We start from the raw sequence: 18,572 nt of genomic DNA on the forward strand, positions 1-18,572 counted from the left end.
AATATATGTTACAACTGCAAAGTATGCAAATGCAAATGTATGAAACAGTCGTGAGCCAGTGGCTAGTCAACCTCAGGAAAAGAAAGGATGAGTGAATAACTTTTAATTGTGTAGGCAGCTATCATATGATACAGTATGAATCACAGGTCTAGGAAGATGATGAAGTGGCACATGGCCAGATTTGGACACACAGCTGCGCGTCTCCATTTTTGCTTCCCATCGGCAGTTTTTACTATACTCAGCACAAATCACATACAACGTAATGTAGAGTGTATGGTGACAGTGTGGGTTTTTTTGGGGTTTTTTTTTTTACAAGCCTGGCCACCTGGAATGAGGTGATCTCCGGTGTTCTGATAGAGACAATGAAAAGCAGCAACCCTGTGTGACAGTGGCAGTGTCTGCAGGAAGAACAGAGGGATGACCTCTTTAGGGGTCATGAAAGAGGTCAGAGGTAAAATGGAAGGGGAAGACACTGATCATATGGCAGGAAAATAGAAATAAAACACACACAACTGAACATCTGCACATGCCTTTGTATGCCTTTTATGGGTATGCGTGATTATTTTCCTGACGTACACACGCTGTCTACTATGTGTTCCACTCTCAGCAGCAAGTAACAGTTCCATGAGGGCTGCAACACTTGGTCCAAGTGGTAAACATGCTGGTAAGGTAGTTTAGTTTTCCAACACAATACCGTTTTCCTAAACAGACTCTTCACATGGCACGGCTTACATTTTCATCTGCTTATTAGTTGTGTAAGCTGGGCTTCCAGAAGCACGGCCGCCTCGAAATGTATTCTCTCACAAACCCCGTAAGAGCCAGTAATCAACCATTTGTATTTTGTGTCTGCGCACATGTATGCTTTCATCAAGATCCATTTTACCTCTGTTGTTAACCTCACTGATAAGCCTGCTGCCCCCTCTCTGCAACAATACCCACCAATCAATCACCTTCCAAAACAGGAAGTCCCCAGCTTAAACCCTCCAGCCTACTGAGAGCGCTCTGTCATCACCGCTCTTGCATACCAGGAATTATAGAAGCTGTGCCCACCTCCTGCCAACAAAGTGACAAGGAGGCACACATACGGAGGCGGTGGCACAGCACAAGATGAAGTCTGGGTAATCTCCTCTGGGTGCTATTGTCCTGCAGAGAGGTGATGATGGGGGTATCCGTGTCTGTGCGTGCATGCCTCCTGTGAGGCTGTAGGGATAGTTTTTGAGAAATGAAGGGGGCTTGTCTATCAGTCTGCCTGCACATGATAAATCACTCTACCTGAAACCCATTCACCACAGTGGAAAGTGGACAATAGGAAATGTAATGGAGAACAGAGCTGGGTTGAATGAGAGGAGACGGGCTAGCTGTGAAAGATGGATTACAAAAATAAAAAGGTTTCTATGGTCACTGGGAGGAGGGGGGGATTTTGTCCTCGAGCGAAAAACCTTTATAAATGAGGTTAATTAGATAAAAGAGATATTAAGCTCCTCATATCTACCTTTCACACCAGAAATGGAGATTAGGGCTTCATAACAGGAGAAGAAAGAGTAGAAGTGACAGAGGTGAAGACAGGTGAATGCAGATCTGCTCTATTAAAGATTAACTGAAAGACAAAAGCTGATACCAAGTCTGAATGTTTCTGAGAGAGAGGAGATGTGAGGAAAAACAGCATGTGAAGCACACGACATAGAAAGAAACCAGACTGACAGGAAGAAGAGAGCGAATAGTACAGTTAGGGGCTTTTACTGGGCCTCTCTCTTGAACAGCAGAGAGACGTCATTCGAAATTTGGCATCTGGTTCCCATCATCCTCAGCATTTGTCTGTGTAACATATACAGCCATGGGAGAAGAGATCATGTCTGTGGTATGTGCTTCCTCTGCTGCACGTGGTTGTCACGTGAACATGACAATTCCACTGGGGGTCACACAGGGGTGATGGTCAGAAGCATATAATTTTTTTTTTTTAAAGAAATATAGAAATGAAGGCAAAATTTCTCAATCAAACTAAGGTTTATTTAGCCTTTAGCCCTGACAGACTCGTCATTGGGACTTGACCGATTTCTATCTACTCTTCTTCCCCACATCTTTACACTTCACATTTACTTCCACTTGTGTGTGAAGGAAGTGAATTCGATGCAGTTTGACAGCAGATAATTTGCTGACCAATTCAGATGGCTTCGAATGCGTGTAACGGTGATCTCATACATGGTGAGTCGTGGTAGAGGAATTTCATCCAAACAAAATACAGCGCTATGCAGCAACAAACGCACTTTGTGTTACAGGAACCAGTGAAAAAGGAACCCCACCCATGCCCGCTCCTACTCCGCTCTTTCGTTCATCCTCCTTTTGCTGTAATCATATGGCCATCACCCTCTCGGTCTCCCCCTCTCCCCTGCTGGACACAAAGGCAGGAAGGAAGCAAGGCCAGCCAGAAAAGAGAGAATGGCTGCTGGACTGAGCAGGTCAGCCGGAGGAAGCAAGTCAGTGGTTTTCCTTTAACCACAGCAGGGATGTGACCAAGGGAGCTTAGGACACCCAACTATGCGTCATGCGTTGTGTGATGTCTAAGAATGTAGAGGATTGATTTCCTAATAAGTGTGTGTAATGTTTTATTAATCAAGGTTGATTTTATCATCACAACTGTTGCGATGTTTGAGCGAAAATGAGAGAGAAAAGAGAGAAAATGTAGGTGCATAATTTAACAGAGAAGAGGGAATAATTGAGTTGGCTTGTTTGTATTTGATTACACTAAATACATAAATTAATCTGACATTCTCTTGATATAATTCTTTCAATCAATTAAATGTCTTTTTAATCAAAATTCCTTCTTATACTGTTGAAATATTACAATGTAATACCGAAAAAGGTTCGTGTCTGTCTGCTTACCTCAGTAAATCAATATTTTCATGTACATCTACATCTACGAAACTACCTGCTCTCTCACATACCACCACACTCATCCATGAAGTCAGAGTTTTCCCCCCCTGGGCAAGGTCAGTGACCTTTTGTACAAGCCATCACATAGGAGATCTATCAGTCACATGAGCATCTGGAGGTGCATGTATTTCCATTTGCTTCACTCCCATCTTTAGCTGTGAACATGCAGAGAGGCTAAGTGTGATCCATGATTTTGTGTGCACGCATGTACGGTTTGATGCTCTCCAGACGCAGGCTGCGCCGCACATTGTTTTGACATGCAACAGACACACATATCCATCTAAGCGTTTTTCATGGTTCTATACTGGCTCCGGTCACATGTTACAGTAATGAACTTGGGGAGGAAAAAAAAAAAAAAAAACTTACTTTCTGTCTGTTTCTGGAGTGGACACTTCACTGCTGAAGCCTAATGACTCCTGAGGACAAGGGCAAAGAGACAGGTGTCAGATTCAGTCAAAGCTTGTGTAAAATTGGCACAGTGAAGCTACTTTTTTCACTTTGCAGTTCAAAATGTTTTGTGCGCATTGTGTCTCTTCATACCTGGATCTCAGTACGGAGCTGTAGAGAGGTGCTGCTTGGGTCCTGTTTCTCCTGAGAGAGAAAAAAATAAGGTCAATGTCAGAGAACACACAAAATTGAGAGAAATCGAAAGGTAAAACAGGTTCTGTATATGGAGAAAAAAGGTCAGTTGATTTCAGAAACAGTGGATGAGATGTGTTGTTAATGCCCTCATGTGGGAAAGACATTCTTCAGTCAGGTTCAAGTAGACACACCTGCATATCAGTGAAAACAAACACAAGCACGTGTGCGCACACCACTGATCCACCCATACATAGCTCAACAAGTCAAATCTCGCCAAAGGTAACAAAACCAGCAATACCTGTTTTAATAGCTTTCAATACTATTAGGCGGAGGTGGTGTAGCCTACTGGAGTCTTGGCTTTCTAAGCAGAACAAGAATTGATAAAAGTACCTACGTAAGTAGCTCCATAAATTCCACAGTGTGATTACAGTGACGTTAGTGTACTCCTCCCTCATCACAAGAAAACATCTACTGGTTTGTCTCAAATGTTTTAGAACATAGCATACTATATTTGGCTGGCTGAAATGGCAGCAAACAAGGACAAACTATATGGAAAAGAGTAATCCAGGCTGGGCAAAGCTTTGGCCATGAATTAAAGGAACTTAAATAAAAGGAATTTTTTAACTGTGGAAAACAGCACGATTTGTGACCTCTTTTCACATCCAGAATGTTGCTGAGCCTCTCCAAGCCACACTCTCGGTCAGGCCTGTGGATGTCCTCATCACGGCATATCCAGATATAGATGTGCCTCAGCCCAAATACTTCTACAGGCGGACATGTGCACTACACACTTCACAACAAGTCTGCAACTTAGATTTCAACCTGCAGTATGTGATTATTTAAAGCCAATACACAGCCTCAAGGCATTGGTTGACTACATAGTTCCTTGGTTGTGCGTTCTTGTGTGCTTTGAACTCTCATGGAGGAGATTACCTAACTCCCCTAACACTCACTTGCCCAGTGCTACCACAATCTTGTACTCTGGGATGCTAATCACCACTGAAACAGATGGGGTTAGTGCTTTGCTCTGGGGTAGTGACCAGATTTTCAGATGGACCATGAATTCACAGGCCTGCACTTTTAACCTTAGGGTTACCATTGCCTTGGCATTCTTAAATGTGCATTGGTCATTTTCTTACGCATTGCACAAGGATGTTATCCTCCATGTGCCTTTAATTCTTTTGACATGAGCTAGAGGGTAAGCGAGGATAACCAAATCCCTGTTACTCACTCCAGTTATACTAAGCTACTATAAGGAGGCAAAATAAAAAAATTTATTATATTATATTATAACAGTAATGCATACATGTGGCAAGTTTGAGATGTATGCAGTATGCAGACAATATGGAAATGAGTCCGTCAACAGAATGCTAAAGTTGAAGTTATATTTAAAGTAGCTCTTTGTGGTGATGTCTTTGTTTTTATATATTTTGGGCCATTTTAGAGGAAGTGTGAGCATCATGGTATTGTTGACATTCGTTGGTTTTCCATGAGAAGTTCCCATTTCTACTTTCTATCTGACTCTTAATATATTACATTGGCCAGATTTACAGGAAACCGCTCATAATGCAGACACTGATGTTGTAATTTCTATTGTAGTACATAGTGGATGTTAATAACACAAACTCAATGAATATCTATATGATACACAATGATATACAATATGATATGATCTAAAATGATTATCTTGTACAGTTAGTACATGGATTCAGATTCTTCTCTCGGCATGGCAGTTGTGGTGGATTTTAACTGGTAATCCTACAGGAGGATCAGTATATTTGGATAAAAGAATTGACATCAGCCATGTCAGGATGGCAAAAATGATCTCAGGAAGCAGGTTGAGGGCTGTTAGGGGACTAGCTTCCTAAAACCATTAAATGGTATATGCTGCTGCCACAAAGAAAAGACAAATGAAATCTGGAGTTTCCCAAATGGAGAGCGGGAATAGAAAACAAGTTATTATGGGCATCATCTTCAGTAAAAGGAAGCTGAATCTAGATTGCGTCCTACACTTGGTCTGTCATACTTCCTAATCAGAGTGCCCTTTCGTTCGACCTTTTTTTCCTTCTTTGACTGAGCTTTGGGCAATGCAGACCTAACTTTTCACACCCTAACCCACTAAGCATGAGTAAGTGAATGGCTAATACACAAAGGACTTAGTCAGAAGTGACATAACCTCTTTTAAGAGCCCTCTAAGAGCCTGTAGCCACTGGGTCATATGAGCAGAGGACCTAAAGTGCTGAGGTGGCTAAAAGCTTCAAAATTAGCCTGAAGCCTATACTTATCGCAACAGTAATCAACTAAAGGCAAACTGTAAAGATATTAGCGAGTCTGGCTGGCTTTATCTTTAACTCTAATTTTAATATTACAAGTCATCCTGGCCCATTAGTCTGTTTATCTATTTGCCTGTTACAGTGATCAAGCAGGAGAGTCACGAGTCCGGACATTTTTCTGGAATGTAAATCAAGAACCCCCAGAAGAAGAGCCCCAAAACAATTTGTCCATCCCAGGGAATATGGTGATTCCCATAAGTCAGAGAGCAGGTACCTGTCTAAGGTCATAAAAACTCCATCTACCAGACCTGCAGTACAGGATGCGGTCTCATTACATTGCCAGGCTGTGCATAGGGAAAAATCTGGGATGGGGCTGTATGACTTTCACTCAAAGAGGCAGAGCTTATGTGAGACAAAGAAACAACACATCTATCCATTAAACAATCAAAGCTTTGGCAGCCAGCTCCGTTTAAACAACTGAGGTGCACAGAATAATGTGGGTGTACTCAGAAAAACCCACATAAAGAAGGAGAGGCACTGTGAATAAGGTGTGTGCTCACATGCACACGCACAACCACGAATACTTTCTCAAAAGGTAGCGGCGGATTGCTTTTGCTATCAGATTCTCTTTGATGGCTTCTCATGTCTGCAGTGACAGGAGAGATATGCTAGTCTCGCCGATGGATAACTATGGGCACCCTGCCCGCTGGTTGTAAAATTTATTTTAAAACGCAGTGTCAGCTCACTGCCTAGCAAACACGCCACACATGGGGACACACAAAGAATACAAAACCTGACACAGACCCTGATATAGCCGCATACATGTCACCATAGACATAAATGTAGACCAGATACTCAAGCCAAGGACTACCTACACATACACACACAACTCGCCTCCACTTCCACAGATAGAGCTCCTAAGGGACAGAGACACAAAGCGTCTCTCTGTTCCTCCTACTCCTCCTCAGCTCCTCTTATTCTCTGTCTGTGCATGCCATCTCTGACATGGAAGGAGGGGGTGAGAGGGTGAAAAGATGAGGAAAAGATCAGTGAAAAACAAACAAACCCTACATCCCATTTGCCTTGCACTGCAGATCTGTGAGAATGAATTTGTCAGCTTCCCATGGTGAACTTGGGTTTCTCTAAGACCTGTACGTCGCTCATGGAGAAGCGAAAGTGGATGGTGAAGAACTTGCCAGCATAGCTGACACAGTTTTTGAAAGAGAATATCAAATCAATGCTTTTTTTTGAAGGGGGTTGTCTATATGTGTGTGTGTGTGAGACTTAGATCTCACAACACACTCCCAGAGGGGGCATGCTATCCTTTACATGAACTTACCAGCATCAGCTTGAGATACTGACCTACTTACCCCGAACTGGCACGTTTGCGTGTGAATGTGTTTTCCCTCCAGATGTCCACGAGGTTGTTTGTGTGTGTATGTGCATGCAAGTGTGATGTGAACGCAAAACTCTGATTGCCAAAGCGTGACTGAATTCAATTAAATAAAAGAGAAGGACGGCAGAGGGGAAGCATACAAGGGTGAGCTTCAGCTAATGAGGATCACGATGTCTGCCGACCTGGCATCTGAAACGACTAAACTACAACACAAACACACACAGAGAAGCATCAAAAGCTCCTGTAAAGTGACCGTAATTCCAAGTGCAGCATTGCTTTCCATCATTAAGCAGGAAATACAGTTAAATTCTGCTTCGCTGCTGCAGGAACATAATGTTAATGAGAGGGAAAGGACACAAATACAGTACAGACGAGCGTTAAATAGCTGCAGTGTAGTCATAACATTACTGCAACACCCACCAAAGGCATGAGTTCCCAAAATGCAGTCAGTGGCAACCTCAGAGGCAAAAGTAGGCAAATATGTGGCAACACTAGAGAAACCAGGTGGCTTAGTGGAAGTATGCCAACTGGCATGGTTGGGTGAATCTGGGTGGGCGAGTTTGAGGTTGCTAGGTAAGACTGCGCTTATGGAGGGACAGACACCAATTGGAAAACATGGTGCAAGATCAAAAAGACGTTAGCTGTGGGACCAGTATGGCCCGATATGAGCTTGCAGAACCGGCTCATAGGAAGATCAACACACACGTGCTTGTGGTTGCACAAAAACACACAATCATGCAATGCCATTTTACGTCTCGCACACAAAAGCAGGAAACATGTTTTTCAGTGGGCAGTATAGACCAGAGTCTGCCATGCCACCTCTGAGCTGCTGCAAGAAACAGAAAACCATCAGCACACTCAGTAACACCTCTATCCACATCCTTTCCAGAGGGCTTGAAAGAGTGTGTATTTGTGTGTGTGTGTGAATATCCATACTTGCAGCACAGGCCTACGTGCGTCGACTGTGTGAAGCATTCCTAAGCCTTGTGGATCATCATTGTTTTGGTATTTCAAGACAAATTCCAGAGTTATTACAAATTCCAATGACAGAGTCAGGATCCCAGTCCTGACTAATAAATCATACAATAAAAATTATAAATACACCACTTGCTTTCCACAAGGGTTATGCCAATAATGGAGCCACGCCAACATCACTTGAAAGCAATCTTATAGCAACAACGGCCGCTGTTTGAGCACGTTGACTTGCTAAGTTTCTAAGCAAAAGACAGAAAGTAGAAAGTACAAATAAGCAACAGAATTCATGAAAGAGTTTGTCTTTCTTCTACTCTGTAGTTTTAACCCTGCTGAACTGACCCACTTTGACGAACAACTTCATGCAGGCATTAGCCCATTTACCACACTGTTCCTCACCTCATGGCAAAACAAAACACAAGTCTGTACTTGAGTCTTGACCCCCAACTGTGCTACTCAGCTAGAAAACCATTGCTGAGCATTCCTGAGGCTAGCAGATAAATCTGACACCAGCTGTGGTGTTTTTGTGTCAAAAGTGTTTCAATTATGATTTCCACACTGTTAACAACAACTGAAGGATTTTGGCCAAAGCATCAAAGGACTTAATCTTCTCAGTTCATCTTTGTTTATCCATGACTTCAAAATTATCAAAGAATCTGTTGCAAAGTCTCATTATGGTTTACAGCATGTAGAAATGTGTTTAAGGTTCTCCACAACCACAAATTCCCCAAAAAAACAACTTGATTTTTATTTGATGTACTTCATTTGTTCTATCACTGTGGTTCGACAGAGAGACTAATAATCTCGCTTGATGTTTTCCGCTATTGGCTATACACGAATATTCACCCCACCAACCAGTCTGTGCACGCCTCCTGTAGCTTTTATGTCCATGTTTTGGCATGTTTTATATTTCAGTAGCAACTACAGTCATTCTGAACAACGTACCACTGTGGATGTTTATAGATAAAATCTGCTATTTTTGGTGTTGGACGTAACATAATCATGGCCTTCAATTTTATAGACTTCTTTATAGATCAAATTTGAAAACTTTTTCACTTCCTAAAATTAGTAAAGGTAAAGACCTGACCCACCTATCTTGACTTTTGGGGTTTCATTTCTGGAAAGACTGACATGAATCACAGGCTGGACAAAAGGTTGACAATATTGCCTCTTTTGATCAGTAAGACATTTCTACATATAATCTGAAATGAATCTGTTCTCTTACCCTTTACTTTCACCCTTTGGCCTGTCGATTCACTGACCTGTCACTTGGAAACAACACATTTTGTTTAAGTTGCTGAACTACGTTTCAGTATTTCCTGTCACTTCCAGCAATAAGCCTTATGTATCACCAAATCAGCAAGCCAGTGACAGCCATCCAAACTCTCATTGTCTATAGGAGGGCTGGAAAATGGTGCATGGTAGCGTTAATCCATAGGTCACATTCCCAAAGGGGATGTTTATTTACCCCTTTGTGTCCCTGCTACTCATAAAGCTAACATGAAGATGTGGAGGAACAACTCAGTGGAGGCCAGGCAGGAAGTGGGTACATCGATAGTCATCTCTGAAAGAGCCTCTATCATCAGCTCCTAATAGGGAGAGAACCTTGTTTTACCACAACAGAGACAGCAATCACTTTGTTAATTGAGAGGCCCCTCAAGGGCTGGCAGACGTGTTGTGCAAAGAAAAGCAAACACAAGTACAATGTTAAGTTCCACACATTTTTGCAAAAATGTTAGTGTTGCATGAGCATTTCCCAAAATGAAAGAAGGCGAAAGAAACCAAATGGTTCCCATCAAAAAAAGATTAGTAGACTGGCCTGTGAATCAACTTGAAGATGTTTTGGAGAACAGAAACTTGAATAAGAGGGCTTCTTCTTTCTCTTTGGTGTGACCATACTGATCACAGCTGGGGCTTTCTTGTGGGAATTTTCCAGAAGCAAATCGCCAAATGTGATGTCAGAAGACAAGGTTAATGTATGAAGACTTTGAATCAGACAGTAATCATCAGGCATGTCTTGATCAATGTTTTTTTTTGTACCCAATCCAGGAAGATCGTTTTACTAGAGAAGACATATCACTCTGTTAGAGTTGTTTGAACTACAGAAACAGTCCACTCAGGATTGTACAGTAGTATTAAAAAGTTGAGTTTATTGCCTTGAAAATGATTTTTGGTTGCATACAGATACTAGCTTGCAGAGAGTACATAAACCCAACAATAGCCAAGTGAATCATCAAGTTACTTATGGAATTGACATTAATTTGCAATGGCTGATGTGACTTGTGATTAGCAGAGTTTGTCAGTTTAACTGGATAAAGATGACTGAAAATCAGAAGCTGTTGCTGGGGTGTTTTGCACACTTACAATATGCCCACATCAGCCCAGATATCGATCCTCAGGATTGGCACAGGACATCTCTAACCCTAACCCATCATACTTTAACCTCAGGCTCCTCGCTTATCAATGTCCAGTTCTCTTAACCCTAACCCTTAACCTCTGCCTCCTCTTATAGTCTAAGACCAGGAAAGGCTCCAGCTAAGGTGACCCTTGCCCCATAAGTCCCATGCCTACTGACCAGAGATGTTCTGGAGTTACCCTGAAGTCCCAAAAAGTTACACTAGGAAAGATGTAAGAGAATTCAAGTTAGCAGTCAAAAATAGAAAAGAACTGACCTATACATTTGGTGTAGAGACAATGAGAAACACAAAGACCGGAGAGGGAGTGGGTATGGTGACTTGACTGCTGTACCCTTTACAAGTAACAGGTCTTTCCCTAAAGGCCACGTCCCTCAGGAGTGCCACTTGCTAAATGTCTCCCCATTAATGTCGCTCTTGGACATTGTGACCTTCTTTAACTGTCTGCTATTGGTCCTAAGGGAGACGGCTACATGACTTTGGCTTGCAGCCACTGGTTTCTGGACACACTTCACAATAGTCATTTGCTCCTCTCTCTCTGACTGCGCGTCTGTTTCTCTTTCTGCGCTTATTCTCAGTTCATCTAAGTCTCATGTGCCTGTCTCCTCTTGTGTATTACTGTCACAATGTATTTCACTTTTTTGCTCTAGTTCTACTGCCCAACAGCCTTTGAGACCATGAAGGGGTCAAGCCCAGTGGAAAAATGAAGCTGAAAGGAAAGCTGGCCATCAATAATCTTTAGCAATATTATACTGAAATAATATTGCCTAAGAGGAGAAATTTTGCCTGAACCTATTCTTACCCTTGGTAGCTTGGTAGAGAAAAGGCTGCTCTAGACTTAAATATTCCCAATATTTCATTTTAGAGAAGGACTGCACTGAAATGCAAGGCAAAGTTCAATCCATACTGCGTAGGTTGATCCTGGGTTTTTGAGAGCTCTCAATAAGGTGTTGTCTGACCCATATTCCTTCCTTTATGTTTTTTCTCCCCTCTCCTATATTTTGCTGCCAAACTTCGCAGAGTGGCGGGACAGCTGCAGGCTCTCACATTCTCCACTCCTCCTCTTCATTCCCCTCCTCCTCCTCCCTTCATCTTCTTCTGTTCACATCCTTATCCTCCTCCTGTGCTGGGCTTCAGGCTCATGGCCCAGTCAGCTCTTTCTCTCTCTTCTCCTACAGTCAACAAAAATCTGAACTGATTGCTTCCTCTTCCCCCAACTTATCTCCTCAGGATGAAACCTTCCCAAACTATAAAATGTCCAGAGTTAATTCATATTATTGTGAAGCTCACATGATGGAAAATGATAGATCAAAATCTATGCCCACACAGAGAGAACACTTAACCTATGATCAGATGCAAAACACATCCACGTATCCACTGCTTTGATTTTACGCTTTCCGACCCCTCTCCTGAAAGCTGTGAGAACAGGATGTCTGCCTGCAGTCATTAAAAAGAAGAGTACAATAAATCAGCTATCCACCAAGCTGTACCTGTCAACCCAACCAAAACCACATGTGTACCTTCAAAAAGAAGAGGCCTATTAAACAGGAAAATCAGTAATGGCATATGAAAATATATGATCAGAGACAATTTGGATGGGGCCTAAAATAAGAAAAGCTGTCAGTGTGAGTAAATTCTGTGGATGTAGAACCAAATCATTATTTCGTCAGGCAGCCACTACTGGTGATAGTTAAATGACTGTTATTGTATTTAAGTTGGATATTTTACTTTCAAGCAAATCGAATGCTGTAGAGTAGCAGCTTTAGGAAGAAAAACACAACAAAGTGTTTATTTTTTTATTATTTGCTTTAGAAATTGATTACCAAATGGTATTCTCTCGGGGTTCAAACCAATTCCTCTCACCATGAATTGAGTCATAAGGAAATTATGAAGTTAGCATAACATTAAAAACTTAATTTGTATGTGTGGACCCACTGGGTAGTGTGCTACACAGAGCTAGGTCCTCTGTGGCAGCACCAGCAGCATTCCTTCATACATTTGCTTGCAGCTTGGCAACCAAAGGGGTGCCCCACTACCCTACATCCTTGTGAAAAGGATGTCCAAACTCCCCTATAGACCTCCAGAACACCACCGCATTCACATACAGAGAGGCCGCACTGCCTTTGGGGAAAGTCCTAAGCCTCAGCACACATTTATGTTGGTTCCATTGCCATTTTTTCTTGCCTGTTTTTCTTGCTGGCTCTGATTTTGGAAAATTACACTGTGAAAAGCTATGAGACTACTCTATAAGGGGGATTTTTAGGGTCCTTATTAAGGGATTTGCAAAAAAAAAATTATCATTTGTCCAAAGCAATTTAAAAGGCGTGCGAGCTGAGTTCAGAGCAAGAAATTTTGTGGCTGACAGCTGTTTTTGCTCAAACCCTGTTGCTATGCAAGTTTTTTTTTTGTTATGTGTGTGTAAAAGAGAGTTTGTGTGAGTGTGCATTTACCATGTCAAGCTCTTGGGACACACGTCTTTTGCGCAGCTCCTCCATGCGGTCACTGACGTCACTGAAGCAGGTGTTGTAGTACTCAGAGTACTCCTGGGCAAGGTCATCTATGTTGCCAAGAGAACCATCCTGGAGAGAGGAAGAGGGGGAATGGTTTAGCCAGTGGACTATAACATCCTGAGGAAGGAAAGTAGTCTGATAATCAAACTCTACAGAAAAAAGGGTTGTCATGGTAAAAAACTTAAATTTTGACAATTTGTCAAAATGAGTGAATCATATTTTTCACAAAAGACCTGAAACCAGCCGGCAGAAACAAAACAACATATTTCCACAATGTTCTGAGTTGAGAGGGTGAAATGAGGAAAAGGCTAAAGTTTCCACAGCAGAAGAAAAACTAAATCTGTTTCAGCTTCTGAAATCTGTGTTTACTTCATATTCATGTACCCTTTCTTTCAGTTTCTATCACTTAACAACATCCCACCAGTGCTTCTGGGAAAGGAACAGCCAAATCGAGTTAGTACACTGTATGACAATCACATCTTCTCCATTTACCCTAAGCACAGCTTTATAAAACCACCGTCACATACACTTATAATTAGTGGCTTATAAAAAGGTACCTACTAAACTCGTAAGCATACATTTTGGTAAACCTGGCATGGCTGGAGGATGGCATAGTAACAGAGACATGATCACTCACGCATAACCATTTCCGACACTGCCGCACAGATCTAATGAACTAACTGAATATTTTGCTTGTTCTGCAGGAGATGGGGGGGAAAAAATTGTGAATTTGTGCCTGATTTTGTTTGAGCATGTGCAGCTTCAACTACTGCGGTGAAAACTGAAAAAACACGCAAGTACAGAGGAATATATTGTCCCCATTCAGTTATCTGCTCACGCGCTCCATACAAAACTGAAAAAAAAAACTAAAAATACCCCTCAATGAAAAGGTCTGTATAATTTGGACATTTACTCATTCTTATCAGGTCCCATTCAGTAAGCTTCTGTGGCAGACCAAGGTTTGTTCCTGGGTTTTGTGTTTGTCATATATCAAGGATGCCCTTTACCTCCTCAGACATTCACTGAAACTAAACACACTCTTCCGGCTAGCTGTAGTTTAGATCAGCGCAGTTCCTGTCTTTGTGTGGTAGACGTGTTTAGGATCGCAAAAGGAAGCCGTTCCACTAACAGTAAAGACCTTACCTAACAGAATACTGGCTATAATGTTGAAGGACTGGCTTTGGAGTTACTTTTGGAAATATTAACAGTGTTGTGACTTCAAAGCTGGGTTCTATGGACGCATGTCAAAAAATGGAAACAGAAGGGGCCTGTCTCATGAGGCAGGTTTATGAAGTTAGATGGGATCAGTTGCTTTCACATAAAAATTTGCAGGATGTCAAGCAACTTCTTTTGTACAATGTGGGAGAGAAGACTTGACTCCCATCTCTTGCCTTGGTAAAAATGTAGGCCATTCTGGCAGTGATGGCCAACTTCTGAATATTCATTAGTGTTGATCTAATCTGTGCCAGGCAGACAGCTAGCATTGAGTCACTGAGCAGGGTCCGAACAGTCTCCCTCAGTCTCTGTCTTTCTCAACCGGACTCCCTATCTGGGTGCCAGGCCACAAATGAATGGATCACTGTGAGTGTGAGTGAGAGTGCCACACACACACACACAGGGACATAGGGCCTTCTTCAGAGATGGGTGTCTAGTCGGAGAACATTAGCATGCACACACATACATGCAGGAGATTTCAAAAACACTGAACCAAAACAAACCGAGGAAGGCCAATAACACACAACTCGGCTCAGTGGAACGGGTTATGAAAGGGCAATTCCTGATTGTGAAAGGGTAATTCCTGATTGTGCATTGAGCACAACATCGCTAACAAGCACACATGTTCCCTCTCAAACGTCCAGTTTTTCTAGCTGTGCTCTATCCTCCCACTCTCATTACTTGAGAAATCCTGTGCTGTCCAGACATATGGTTCGAGATGACAGAGATTCCCGGTGGGAACGCTCCCCGAGCAGACACATGCTTTCTCTTTCATTCCTCACATTGACTGGAAGCACACTCTCATTACAAAACTCCAGAATGTTTTAATTACCAAAAGCATGCCAAGATTGTGCTGATCTATATATTACACTTAAAAGATAAGAGTAAACGCTCTCCTGTGATTACACCATCTAATGATTGACAGAGGGCTAATCCAGTTGGCGTTAACAGTGATAGATTGGTTGGGTCATGCCAGCAGAAATAATCAATCAAGCTCTGCCTTCACTTCCAATAGAAACATTGAATGTAAACCCCAGCTATGTACCGGTAAAGATGCACATGCCCCGTTGTTCTCTGTGACTGTATGCATCCACGTGTGTGCTAACAGTCATGTGTGTGCAGACATGACAGAGATTCCTCCAATTCCCCAGTGCCATTAGATCATAGGGGTCCCAACACAGCTGACCCTCACACCCCACCTCCACTACCACCTTGTAAAGTGATACTGCACATGCTCCGTTATGTATATCCACTATGAGACGGCAAGTGAAAGCAAGTGTAGAAAGTGAAAATGCCTTTGTGAGAATCACAACTAGCGAAGGAACAAGTTAAGCCAGTTACCACTGGCTTTATAAGGATGTTACACTGACTGTGCGTGTCAGCAGATGAGCGAGTGTTTAGTCCACGTTTTAGAGAGAATCTGTCAATGTGGGAGTGTAGGTGGACGAGCAGTGAAGGGGGCTGACAGTGCCCCACACATCCAGTTTAGAAATGTGGGCTGGAGGGGGGTGGAGGCAGCTGGACAAGGGATGATTTGTGGGCTACTGACTCCGGCAGCTGTGGGGTGAGAGGAGGATAAAACATCTGGAGTCTAGAAAGAGAAAACCTTCATCTATAAGAGAAATTCTATGGATGAGTATTAAATCTCCAACAGCTTATGTGACATAGAAAACATATGGGTCTGTGTGTGTTAGCATACAAAGCTAGCTTATGATCCTCACAAAAAATTCCAACTCTAAAAATATCTTCTCAAAAGTTAAGAAATTAATTAACCAGCATTATAAACATGTACTTTCATGGAGTTATGTTTGAAATGGAGACTAAGTAAGACTGTTTCAGCTGATGTAACTGGTCCTCCACCCTGAATGTAAGGAAGGCCAACTCCCCGTGTTGACTTGAACAATAGCAACAATAGTCATACAAAAAAAAAAAACACAACACCCAAGCAAGAATGTGTAAGAGAGCATGTGTTTGTGTGCATTTACAGTAAAGAGTGTGCATGTGTCATTTGCTGTCTAAAAAGATACTCTCTGTTCCATCAACATGGCTACTCCCAGCTGAAATTTGTCAGACCTCAGTGAACAAAACTGTGTTGCATGTCACTTCTGTTCCAAGACTTTGCGCAACTCAAAACAGAAAAATGTGAAGGGATACTGCTGTAAGACAGTTGTGACAAGTATTGGTTTGCATAAAAGCCATAATCATCATGAGATAGTGGCTGACATGTTGTTTGACCTTCAAAAAAAAATTACTTGTATTGCACCACAGTGGATGAATATTTTGGTAATGTGTGATATGATTGCTACTAAGTCATTTCCAAATAATTTACACAATAAATGCTTCCAAGGAATGGCGAAAATTAGACCCATGCCAGCATTCCAACATTACAAATATAGTTAATCCCCTATCTCTCATAGAAATAAGTCAAATACTCTCAGTTTTAGTATAGAAATATAAATGTATATGCTTCATATGCTCACAAAAAGGCAGTCTTGCTGTACTCATGAAAATGGAGACAGTATGAAGGCCTAGTATCCCCTGCTCACTTAATCAATTAGCCATGGAATTCCTGGCATTCTTACGACCGCAGAGGTTTTGTCTTTACAGACATTCAACAAGTCAGTATGAACCAGCATCAGTTTAATAAAGAGGCTATGTGCTGAAACCATCTACATCTCATGCTTTCAGACTATATTAGTAATTACTGCTGAAATAACACCAATTCATTCACTCAACAGCACGTTCAACCTCCACCAACTCAGGTAGTTTCACTTATTTAAAGTATCAGTTTACCTAAAATTTGGGGTTTTTACCCAAAGTTTGAACTTCACAGCCTGGATGGAACTTATATCACTTTCTGCAAAAACTCTGCATTTGAAACAGATTAGTGACAATGGTTTCAACCTTTTTTGACCCCTTCATAACAGATACAGTCTTGATTTTAGTTCTCCCCATTCACACAGTGCTGCTATTGTAATGACATACATGTCACTGATAAACCATATAAATTTAAGCACATGTGTCTAAACAGAGTTGTTGACTTGATCAAGTAATTGCTAAAAGTTTTTTTACTTGAGGTTGGGGTGGGGTGTAGCTGGGTCACATCAATCTGAAAGTGATGGAGCCGTAAGCTGTGCCAAAACACCTCTCCTGGAGAGATTCTGCAGTGTTCACTTTTGCGTTTAATAAAAATAAATACTTTAATTTAGTTAACATGCTGCCCAGAATGTGCAGTCCATGGCTGACGAGTGACGATTTCTCTTGGACAGGACATCTGAATGCCACACTACTAAAGCAATCTTCAGTAACGTTATTAAAAAATTCCCCAGCCAGCATGCAAGGGCACTGATAACTTGGGCCACCTTGCAAGCTCAGAAATCACTGCCAAGGCGCACAGCTTATCTCTCAGTCAAGTTACACTCAATTCATGTTTTTCACATCATGTTAGATGTGATACAGTTTCTAAAAGAAAGTGCTTGTTTGTCATAACCATAGAGAAAGACATTCCAGTAGGCTAATACCCATTAGCCCTGGGCCTAACGTGTTTGTTCTGGTCTATCCTTTGGGCTCACATTCCTGACAGTGCCGTTCATCATACTGGGGCTCAGTTACGTAGGGGTTGAATGGTAGTGTACATGGCATTAACTATTGTTACGGGGCCGGCCTTGTGACTACCCATTCTCTGGGGAAAGAACAATGACAACAGTTTACAATGGAGCCATGCATCTGATGCAATGTTAGAACGTCAGTAGTATGATCACTTTCACTTGCTACGCAACCTTTGGACGGGAGCGGCAGGTTGACATTGCCACTAGCTGACTTGTATTGTGTTGCATTGTACTAATGTTTCGTTAATAAGTGAACCAATAGAATTACCTAGATTCACCCTGAGTCATGGATACACCAGCTTAAACCTAACCCGTCAGATATCGCCTGTCTCACAGGCCCCACACAGCTCAACATAAAAGCAATGTGGATAATCCTTTACTCCACCCATCTTTCTATCCATGCAGTTCATCCAGCTCCTCCAAATAAAAAGATTTGACAATCCCCAACTTTTTCCAAGACTGGTACAGTAGTGCCAACCATTCATAGAAAACAGACCAGAAAGAGAAAGATAAAAAGGAGTTATGAGATGTGAGAAACTGGGAAAAGGATAAATGAAGACAGGTGGATAAAAGTATGAGAAGGTGCTGTTCATGTGCCAAGTTGCATCACCCAACTTCTGTGGCTCGGCAACATGCTGGAGGTAGTCTAGTGGAATTCCACAATATACACA

At 42.0% G+C, this 18,572-nt stretch overlaps 1 protein-coding gene across 6 annotated transcripts in view; it reads right to left on the minus strand.

Annotated features, from left to right (window-relative positions):
- sash1a (SAM and SH3 domain containing 1a) overlaps window positions 1-18,572 on the minus strand; it is a 244,413-nt gene that overhangs the window by 31,072 nt on the left and 194,769 nt on the right. For all 6 annotated transcript variants that reach the window (XM_042391039.1, XM_042391035.1, XM_042391034.1 and 3 more), the window contains 3 exons: window positions 13,019-13,147; window positions 3,472-3,522; window positions 3,298-3,347 (listed from right to left, as the gene is read on the minus strand). In XM_042391039.1, the coding sequence (XP_042246973.1) occupies window positions 3,298-3,347; window positions 3,472-3,522; window positions 13,019-13,063 (146 nt within the window). In that variant the 5' untranslated portion in view covers window positions 13,064-13,147. The remainder of the gene's footprint in view (window positions 1-3,297; window positions 3,348-3,471; window positions 3,523-13,018; window positions 13,148-18,572) is intronic.

This window comes from Thunnus maccoyii, chromosome 17 (genome assembly GCF_910596095.1).
Source record: "Thunnus maccoyii chromosome 17, fThuMac1.1, whole genome shotgun sequence".
NCBI lineage: Eukaryota > Metazoa > Chordata > Actinopteri > Scombriformes > Scombridae > Thunnus > Thunnus maccoyii.